This window comes from Triticum dicoccoides, chromosome 5B, assembly GCF_002162155.2.
Source record: "Triticum dicoccoides isolate Atlit2015 ecotype Zavitan chromosome 5B, WEW_v2.0, whole genome shotgun sequence".
In the NCBI taxonomy this organism is placed as follows: Eukaryota; Viridiplantae; Streptophyta; class Magnoliopsida; order Poales; family Poaceae; genus Triticum; species Triticum dicoccoides.
This window is the reverse complement of record NC_041389.1, coordinates 517,998,296-518,009,342: the sequence shown is the minus strand read 5'-3', so window position 1 is coordinate 518,009,342 and position 11,047 is coordinate 517,998,296. Positions and strand designations below refer to the sequence as shown.

The window sequence follows — 11,047 nt, the reverse complement described above, 5'->3', positions numbered from 1 at the left end:
AGGGATCCTGCTGTTTGGAGGTGACATCCTCGAGTTTGATTTTCAAAGCCAGATCAGCCTTACGGTGACCGGGAAGCCGGCAGACTCTCGTCCGACCGCCTACGTGCACTTTCACGTGGTACGGACGGAGCATAGTGGCCTGGGCCTTGCCGAGCGACATTACCTAAGCAGGATCATCAAATTATGGGAGAGGAAGTCTAACCGCGATGGTGTTGTTGGATGGGAGTTGCAGAAAACCATTCAACTAGATGGGCACTTTTCAACAGGACGGACCCGGGGGCAAAATGTGCTTAGGATGCAGGGGTCCGAGCGATTCATAAATCTGATTGAAACACGAAGAACTAGCCTTAATAACAGGACATATTATCCCTACAGAAATTTCTACATCACAGGTAATCCCCGGTCTCCGTCTGGTATATTCAGCACCAGCTTTCAAATGATTGGAAACTGGCGAGTGGGCAGCAACTGTGCTAGTATATTGTCAAGCCGTTTTATATGCAATGTGTTTCTTTATTTCCACATGTGGAGTGCTATGTATCTGGATTGATACTTTCATAATAGCTATTGGTATCTATATTATCTCACATGAAAAACATCACTAGTTCATTGAACCTGAATAATAGCGAGTATTGTCATTTTTCACCTGTTTTCAGTTTTTTTAATCTATTTGGCATTACTGAAACGAATCTGCTCAAGAATATTCTATTTGAATGCGTTTCCTCTGAACAGCCAAACAGTCCCAACATGTAATTCATTACAAGGTAAATTGATAATTGTCGCTCTACCTTGCACGTAGCAGTAGATGCGGTTTCATTGCACTATTCTTACCTTTGTCATAAATGGTAGTTTTTTCTTCTCATTGATTCAACTCTTTCATGAATTTTCTTTTGTTTATTTGATTTGTTTTTGCTTGTAGGCAGTGGAGTTGGTGGAGCTGAGATGTGAATGCATGAGATAACTGGCTCATTAGACAGTTTGTTCAACAGGTGATGTGAATTTATCTTTTTTCTATACTGACATCCGTAAATATAGACAGTCCAAATGTTGTATATAGTGTTGGAGGTGAACTAGTACTAACCAATAGCAGAGATCAGTTGGTGGTGCTGTCCTTGGATAAGTGAATGATGCTACTGATTCTATTTATTTTTTATCCAATCTGTACAGCATAGGTGAATGAGTGTTCAGAAATCTTGTTACTGGAACTTTCTTATTGCGCTCCATAGCACACAAGACCTCTATGTTGCCACCACTTGCATCATCTGTTAATAATTTTATCACTTGAACACTCTTTACATACTACATACTGTTGGGCAGTATAGATAAATTGCCTTAGCTGTTCGTTTCCTTACTTTCCATTCAGGGTCTTGTTCACTTGTTATGTTGTTACAGTGTACTCACTCCATTCCAAAATATAGTGCGTCCGCGCTTCCCGAGGTCCAAGTTTGACCATAAATTTAACCCATGAGATTGACAGCGGCGGGAGAAAAAATTATATAATTGAAAACTCCTTTTGAACACGAATTCACTGGTATAACTTTTGCTCCTGCCGCAGTCGGTCTCGTTGGTTAAATTTATGGTCAAAGTTGAAGCACGGGAATAGAGGAAGCACTATATTTTGAAACGGAGGGAGTACTTGACAAAGGTAAACACTTCAGAAATGTAACTAAAGTTTTGGGCGTTAGAAATGTACACATGTTGATTGCTATAGCCGAAATATTCATGCATGCTGATGACAGTAATTATGGGAGAAAAATAATTGTTTTGGTCAGGGGCCTTGATTAGTGTGGTGGGCACTAGGCATCCTCTGTTTCCCATTATCCAAATATCACATGTAGGACTATTACCCTCCAAACTTTGTTGTGTCTGATTTCTTTATCATATACTAGTTGTGTCTTCAGGCAGGTTGTTAGGGAGACATATAATTGTGTCTTGGTTAAATTTCTCATGTAACATTTACCTACCATAGTCATAATTTTGAGAAGAGCATGAACCTTGTATAATGTGAATAATAGTTGCATGTCATATTCTTAGTTTATTTTGTTGCTGCTCTGAAAGTATTATTTTTTTTGTCATTTGCTTGCAGGTGGTTGATGCCCGTGGCCCAAGCGAACCATGGGCATTACTTGCACTCCAGGATGGACGCTCAAGTATCTTAGAGCAAGTATAATAGTACCCAGTCACCAGGCTATAAGCAGTTTCATGTCATCAAAATCATAGCTGAAAGAGAGAGAAGAAAGGAAAAAGAGGGGAGCGGGCGCTTGGGCTAGCGCCGGCTACAGCGCAAGAAACAAGACATCAAACCCACATGCAGCCCGCATGCAGCAGTGTGAGGCGGCCCTCCTCTCCCTTCCACCAATCAGTGTGTGTTTTCTTCCCTTATTTCACATGCAAGCACTAATTACTAGTAGCCAGTTTACAGCCCATCTATTAGGCTGGTCATAGTGGGAGTAACATAGGTAGTAACATAGATGCCACATAAGCAAAAATGATGATGTGACAAGTAGTTAATGAGGAGAGAGGCAAATAAAGTAACATAATATGTTACCATCACATAACGGTTTCCAATGCATAATGAGTCTACAAAGTAATAAATGAAGGCAACTATGTTACCACACCTATGACACTACCCACTATAAAGGTAGTAACATAGACTAGTAACATATGTATGTTACTAGTCTAAGTTACTCCCCACTATGACCAGCCTTATACCAGCAGGCTATTATGAAGGCTTCAAGTGACATGGCATTGGTATATACCCAGCAACAGGCTTTGTTATTAACCATGCTATTAGGATGTTTTGCGGAATTTGAGAAGCCTTCATTGAAGGCATCCAAACGCGACGGGATTCTCAATGCGAAACACTCCACCCCGCTGCATTCCTATTGGCTGCTGGTGTGGTGCAGGGTAATGCATGCCAAATTATTTTTGTGCGTTGGTTAGAACTACGACATCGAGACAGCGTCATCAAGCACATCCCAGGACTGTTGTCAAAAGCAGATCAGAGTCAAATGCAGTATCAACGTTTTTGCCATGATAAACCCAGACATGTTCAGGTTTCTCTCCTTCTGCCCCAAACTTCCGCACCCACTCACCACGATATACAGAACACACAGAAAGTAAACCGTGACAAGACAAGGGAATGGATACAATAACGTTCGCATATTCCGACAAAGTTGTTCTTCCATCTCAAATGTCGATTCGTTCGCCCACCCCAGCAAGGATAGATGTGCGGGTTCGTAGTGACGAGTGAAGAAGCCAAGGGCCTTGGTCACTCGCAAATGACCAATGGAGGCCGAGCTCATTGGAGCTCGGTTTCAAAATATAATTTTCTACACCATGAAAAAATTCAAGAATTATTATGAACATGTGTATACTGTGTATGTACAAATTTTCATAACAATTTACTTTCACTTCTGGCGTACAAAGAAAATACAAATATGTACCTGGGCCAACTTTTTTGTTGGGCCAGAATTTTTTTTTGTCTGGCATACAGATCACAATATTTTCAAATGATTTTCCACACATTCATGCGGAGAACATATAATTTTGGGAAACGTTTCCCTGCGGACGATCGGCCGAGCGCTCGGCCGGTCGCCCCTCGCTTGCTCGCTTTTCTACACGGAATCGGACTGGGCTTTGTGAGTTCGTGGGCCTTGAAGCGAGATGTCCCTTCTCTTATCTCTTCTGTGTAACTTTTTTTTCTTTTTTTTCTTTGCTTTCTTCTTCCTTTTGCCTCATTGCGTCTTTTCTCTCTTTAGACACAGTGAGCTCGTCACTGGCACGACCTTATGCTACTTCTGCAAGCACCCTCTCCCAACGCTGCAAGCATCTCCTTCCCCATGCACCTCGAACTGCTCCCCCGCCAATGCTACAACCGGACATATCTTTTGCTCGAACCGGTGGCAATTTTTGCTGGAATCAGCGTTGCTTTTTGCTGCATGTGTGCTACAACCAGATCTGTCTGACAACAAAGCTGAAACCGGCACCTGAGAGAGCTACAATCGTCCATGAAAAAACTTCAATCGGATATGGTGGAAGCTGAGAGGCGGCTAGTGCTGCAACTATTGACAAAAAAGTTCAAGCATATACGGAAAAAGCTTCAATCAGGCACTGTGCAACGAAAAGTTGCAACCGTTGACAAAAAAACTTCAATCGTAGATGAGAAAAGCTTCAACCAGACAGGTGCAACAGAAAAAGTTGCAACCATTGATATGATCGAAAAAGCTTCTACTGTAGATGGGAGAAAATGATCTTGCCCAAGGATATGGGAGGAATGGGTTTTAGAGATATGAGATCCTTCAATCAGGCGCTACTCGCGAAGCAGGCATGGAGATTGCTTGATAGTCCGGACAGTTTATGCGCCCGGTTACTCCGGGCCAAATATTACCCCAATGGTAACTTGCTTGATACAGTCTTTCCTTCTAGTTCGTCGGCTGTGTGGAAGGGCATCATGCATGGGCTTGATCTGTTGAAAAGGGGGCTTATATGGCGTGTGGGTGATGGTTCGTTAATTAAGACTTGGCAGGATCCCTGGATTCCAAGGAAGCATGACTTCAAACCGATCACCCCAAAAAGAAATTGTAGACACAACTGGGTTGCGTATTTCTTGGATGAATCTGGTGCATGGAATATGCAAATGTTCAGACAATATTTCTGGGATATGGACATCCGCGAAATTGTGAAGATCCGGACGTCACCGAGACGGGGGCAGGATTTTTTGGCTTGGTTTCCAGAAAAGAGTGGTTTGTTCACTGTTAAGAGCGCTTATCACCTCGCAAGAGAATACCAATTGTCAAATTCGATGAGCGTGTCTAGCTCTAACCCAAGCGGACACATGTCGATCTGGAGACGGGTGTGGGAGGCGCGGGTACCACTCAAGATGAGAATCATGGCGTGGAAATTGGTGTCAGGAGCACTCGCAACAAATTCTTGCAAGAAATATAGACACATATCCACGCGTGATACATGCCCGCTCTGTGGTTCAGAAAAGGAGACCAGCTTCCATGCGTTGGTTACTTGTGAGTATGCTCGGGCAATGTGGACGCAGTTGCGTTCAGTTTGGAATCTCCCTGATCATCAACTGCTTCGAGATACAGGAAGGGAGTGGCTTCTGAATATTCTGATGAACTGCAATGATGATATGCGGGACTGCACTATAATGTTAATATGGAGGATATGGACATTGAGGTATGATATGGCGCATGGTAAAGATGTACCAAGTCCGACTGCTACGGCAAATTATCTGCAAAGCTATATGCAATCGTTACATTTGGCCAGGAGATACTCTACAGAGGATATCATAAAGGGGAAGATGCCAATGCTTGAGGATGAGTCGGCCAAGCCGCCCGGTATGGCAATGCAGTTACCATGGCCTCGTCCTGCGGATGACCATGCGGCCTTATCGGTCGATGGATCGTTCTCACCATCGGATGGATCAGCAGCTGCAGGTATGATACTTAGAAGAGCTGATGGGTCTGTCATATTTGCAGCTTACCGGTGTATCTTCAACTGCAATGATGCTTTGGAGGCGGAACTACATGCAATAATGCAAGGGATGGCACTAGCAATCCAGCATTGCAACTTGCCAATCATTGTTCAATCTGATTCTGTCCAAGCTCTTTTGTCTCTGACCGGCGAAAGTCTGTCCCGGTCGGCTTATGGTCATTTAGTTGCTGAGATTCGTCTTCTTATGGGTGAAAGATAGTTTTTTCCTTTGAAAATTAAGCGAGAACAGAATAGGGTAGCAGATCGTTTGGCTATGTATAGTCGTACAGAGAGCACTACTGCTGTATGGCTTGGGCAGGGCCCTCATTGTATTGAGGAGCTTTTGCCATTTGATTGTAACCCTATGAATATGAAATAAAACTCTTTTACCCTCGCAAAAAAAAAGCTGCAACCGATGAGGCAATGGGAAAAAGCTTCATAGGGGCTCGCGTTTCCATGAAAGTTGCAACCGGCGTCGGTGGGTGCTGCAACTGCCAAAGACCAATGCTACAACCGATGATGATGCTTCGGCCGGCCATGGTGAAGCTGCAACCATGCAATTGATAGCTACAACCCGGCATGAAAAAAGTTGTGACCAGCCAGCATGGAAGCTGCAACTGGCGGCAAAAAAAGCTACAACCGTCGAGCACGAAAGCTACAACTGGAAACAAAAAAGCTATCACCGACGAGCCCAGAAGGTACGATCGGCATGCAAAAAAGCTGCAACCGGCCCATGATTTTGTTGTAGCTAGCCCAGGCTGTTTACGAGAGCTTCTGCCTAGAGTTTCCTGACTCGAATCCACTTGATGCTAGCTCATCGTGCATGTGCTACTGTATATCAATTAAGCTGCCTGCCTACCTGCTTGCAAGTTAGCTTTGCACATAGGATGTACACTCCGACGATTTGATCCAAGTGCGGGCGGCGCGTTCGACCGACGAACTGTGCGGGAGACGTGGAAATCTAACGACGCACAGGGTTTTAATCCAACGTGCTCGCTGACCGGCCGAAGTTTGGGCCGGTCCGCCGGCGCTTATCGTTGCCCTATAACTTTCCATTGGTTTTTCATTTTTAATTTTTTTTGAAACTTTTAGATATGATTCTCGATATGTTTTGAAAAAACAGTCACCCTTGATCACTGCACAACATGGAAAATGTGACAGTTTCAGGGATGCACTGGGCAAGATAGTACGTTACGAGGAAACCACGTTACCGTGCCGCCATTTTACATGGGACACAGAACAATGAACTGAAGTTGGATTTCGTGCCGTTGTATCAACTTACAACAACGGATTTCCTTCAGACTGCAATGGTACACAGCCAATAACTCTTTTTTCCAGATTAACACCGTCAATAAACGGTCAGTTGAATGCTGATAAGAGGAAGCTGTACTTGATCACTCCAATGTTGTTTATGCTACACAGATTCAACATTACTGGATTCTTGTTCAGAAGCACTTCATATGAATCAAAGCAAATCTGAACATAAATTTTGAAACAGAGGGAGCACACGTTTGAAATGTAAAGCCAGAAACATATACTACAAACAATCCTAAGTAGACCAAGAACAAGCAGAACGAACTCAGGCATAAAGAACATTTTACTTGTCTCATGGATCTGACGAGAGTAGTTGACACTTGACACAAAGGCAAAACATATGCTCCATAGCCCATAGAGTTCATACCCAGAAATTAACGAGATAATACATTGTTCGAGTGGGAAGTTCTGGCACAACACTCTGAACATAACAGGGGTATCATCAGCTTAGAAGAGAGAGGTTCCCTTGCCCTTCTTGTCTCCACCGATTTCGAAGTGCTTGCACCTCTGTAGCAAAGGCACGATTCTAGCGTCAGTTATTTGAACACAACAGAATATAGCAAGGAGATGGGATGGCAGATTGAGTGAGATGACCAGACCTTGATGGCGCGTTGCGAGTAATGCTTGCAGCTCTGGCACTGCAGCTTCAGCACAATCTTCTTTGTTGTCTTGGCCTGAAACAAACAATAATGAATATGGAGATGCAAAAGAAGCAACAGAGGAGCAGTAGCTAGCATTATCAAGCAAAGAAGATATGGCCGCCACGGAAATTAGTGCCATACCTTCTTGTGGAAAACAGGCTTTGTCTGGCCACCATATCCTGACTGTTTGCGGTCATAACGACGCTTGCCCTGAGCAGAAAGACTATCCTTGCCTTTCTTGTATTGTGTAACCTTGTGGAGGGTGTGCTTCTTGCACTCCTTGTTCTTGCAGTAGGTCTTCTTGGTCTTTGGAACGTTCACCTACAAATGGTTATGGAATAAACAGCCAGGGATTTTACCACGTCAGATAAGCAAATAGAACTTCATTGCTGAAATAATATGAACATGTTTGCCAGTTTAATACGCCAAGAAGTAAGATATCTTTGTTTCCAAGGAATTTTACAGTAACTTTCTAGGAATAGTGAAAAGTTTATATTCCCGCAGGGGTGAGGATAATTCTAGGTGAATCAAAGAGGGTTCAAAAATAGAGAGCAGAATTTTCAACTTCCAGTCATACACATAATAAGATAAACTCAAGTCAAAGATGCTTAAAACAATATAGTGAACTAGAAGGCACCATGCTGGCCAAAAAGGAGAGTAACATTACAAACTTCAAAACAGAAGACATTGAGTTAACTCACAAAGATTATGACAGCCCAGACTCTAGGTTTATAACATTTCAACAACAGGTTAAGATTTTGCAATTATAAAAATAAAGTTTTCAATGCAGCAATTGTGTCCTATTCTACAAGTACTCCACACAGCAGCGAGATTTGATCTTTGGCAGACCACCAAGCAGATTAAATTGCGCTCATGCTCCTTATGAGTCCAAAACAAACAAATCAAAACCTATGCCAGCACAAAATGTGTTGAAAGAATTCCAGTGCAACTTCTCTACTGGATAAAAAAGGGTAAAAGATCTTCTTGGAGGCTCATATCAAGTGTATATTTAAGAAACCTTCACCGCAACAGGAAGCCCAACAGAGATGACAATCCAAGCACGTGCCAACCCTTGCCAAAGCAGCTGCAGCACGACAAGCAACACAGGGACAGGGTTGTGAATGTGGAACACCAGATGCCAGGCCCCACGCGACCGTTCAATTCAGATCTCTCATTCTCTCTCTCTCTCTATCTCTGAAACAGATACACACACACACACCACAAGAACCGAACAGCCCCTCGTCAGGCGGCACCTCATGTTCCACTTCCATCCCCAACCGGCAAGAGCTGCTCGTCGCGGTGCTGTAATGGGGGCACCCGCAAGATCAGATGTTCCGCTAGGACTTCCCAGAATCAAGCCGCTCAAGCCACTCTTTTGTAATCACAGCCCCCGACCAAGTACAATCAAACAAAGCCAAGCTAGGCATCGCGCGAGCTACATAGTTATGCACATAATAAAAAAAACTCAAGTTCATGATGCTTGAATAGTGAACTAGAAAGGTACCCTGCTGGATAAAAAGGAGAGTAACATTACAGAACATGCCGCGTTAGCTCACAACAATTATGCCAGTCCAGACTCCAGTGAGGGAGCCAGCATCCAGGTTGATCACATTTCAACTATAGGTTCAAATTTTGCGATTGTAGAAATGAAGTTCAGTGTAGCAGTTGTGTAGCGTATTCAAAAAGTACTCCACACAGCAGCGAGATTTGATTATTGGCACCTCACCGAGCAGGTTAAACTGCACTCATGCTCCTTATGAGTCCAAAACAAACCAATCAAAACCTATGTGAATACCAAATGTGATGGAAGAATCCCACTTCAACTGTTTATACTGAATAAAAAAAGTAAAAGACCTTCTTGGAGGCTCATATCAAGTGTATGTTTAATAACCTTCACCGCGGCATGAAACCAGTGGAGACGGCGATCCAAACGCACGCCTACCCCTGCCAACACACCAGCAGCACTACGAGCAACACAAGCACGGGGTTTTGAACATGGAACACCAGATGCCAAGCCCCACGCGACCGTTCAATCCAAACATCTTCCTCTCTCTCCCTGTCTGAAACAGATACACACACACAACACAACTGAACAGCCCGTCGTCAGGCGGCACCTCGTGTTCCACTTCCATCCCAACCAGCTAAGAGCTGCTCGTCGCCGTGCTGTAATGGGGGGGCACGGCAAGATCTGCCGTTCGCTAGGGTTTCCCACAATCAAGCCGCTCGGGCCACTATTTTGTAATCACAGCCCCCGGCCAAGTACGAACAAACAAAGGTAATCATCAGGGGAACTGGCCAAACAGGAGAGTAACATTACAAACTTTGAAACAAAACACAATGAGTTAACCCACAATAATTATGCCAGTTCAGACTCCAGGGAGGGAGACAGACTCTAGGTCAGTCACATTTCAACTATAGGCTCAAATTTCTACAATTACAAAAATGAAGTTGTCTATGCAGCAATTGTGTAGCATATTCTAAAAGTACCCCACACAGCAGCAAGATTTGACCTTTGGCATGTCACCAAGCAGGTTAAACTGCAATCATGCTCCTTATGAGTCCAAAACAAACCAATCAAAACCTATGCGAGTACCAAATGTGTTGGAAGAATCCCAATTCAACAGTTTATACTGAATAAAAAAGGTAAAAGACATTCTTGGAGGCTCATATCAAGTGTATGTTAAGAAACCTTCACCGCGGCAGGAAACCCAACGGAGACGGCGATCCAAGCGCGCGCCAACCCCTGCCAAAGCAGCTGCGGCACGACGAGCAGCACGGGCACGGGGTTTTGGATGTGGAACACCAGATGCCAAGCCCCACGCGACCGTTCAATCCAAACATCTCTCCCTCTCTCCCCCTCTGTCAGAAACAGATACAGTGATACAGACGCGCACACACACACACACCACAAGAACAGAACAGCCGGTCGTCAGGCGGCACCCCGTGTTCCACTTCCATCCCCAACCAGCTAAGAGCTGCTCGTCGCGCTGCTGTAATGGGGGCACACGGCGAGATCTGCCGTCCCGCTAGGGTTTCCCAGAATCAAGCCGCTCGAGCCACTCTTTTGTAATCACAGCCCCAGACAAAGTACGAGCGAACAAAGCTAATCGAAGGCATCGCGCAACGGCTGCGGCGGGTCTTCGGGGAGGAGCGAGCAGGATAGCATCAGGGGATTTTGGCAGTGGGAGAGGAGGGCGTTACCATGGTCGCCGCCTGGAAGCTCTCCTCCGCGCGTCTGCTTCTTCTCCTGCGGCGGTGAGGAAAAGGGGAAGGGGGAGAATGGCGGCGCTTGGGTGAAATATCAGCGCAGCAAAACCCTAGGGACGGCAGGTGTAGTAGCTTCGGGAATATGGGCTTGCGGGCTCGGGGCTTTGGGCTGCGTGTAAGCCGGGTAAGCAATGCACGTGTATTTGGGCCGCAGGATCGCTTTCTCATCCAACGCCACGTGCAATGCTATGGTTCGCTCTCTCCTAATCTCTCCTGCTAAGGGGATAAAAACATCTACGACAAATATGACCCACCCCTATATGTACATGGCCATGCCCCCAATTTGCCATCACGTGCATATTTGGTTAGGGTGAAGAACGAGAGAGAAAAAAAAAGAATGA

The 11,047-nt window shown here is 44.8% G+C and overlaps 1 protein-coding gene across 1 annotated transcript; it reads right to left on the bottom strand.

The window, feature by feature from the left end:
• Nucleotides 1-6,945: 6,945 nt before the first annotated feature.
• On the bottom strand, nt 6,946-10,806 carry LOC119311274 (60S ribosomal protein L36a). Its single transcript, XM_037586916.1, has 4 exons — nt 10,641-10,806; nt 7,581-7,760; nt 7,398-7,472; nt 6,946-7,305 (listed from the first exon to the last, which is right to left on the bottom strand). The coding sequence occupies exons 1-4, from the start codon at nt 10,641-10,643 to the stop codon at nt 7,246-7,248; spliced, it is 318 nt and encodes a 105-aa protein (XP_037442813.1). The 5' UTR covers nt 10,644-10,806; the 3' UTR covers nt 6,946-7,245.
• Nucleotides 10,807-11,047: the final 241 nt, after the last annotated feature.

Excerpts from the sequence above, each read along its gene's own strand:
- LOC119311274 (XM_037586916.1), bottom strand. Across the intron at positions 7,473-7,580 it reads AGCCTGTTTTCCACAAGAAG|GCCAAGACAACAAAGAAGAT; the intron begins GTATGGCACTAA and ends TGTTTGTTTCAG. Across the intron at positions 7,306-7,397 it reads ACTCGCAACGCGCCATCAAG|AGGTGCAAGCACTTCGAAAT; the intron begins GTCTGGTCATCT and ends CCTTTGCTACAG.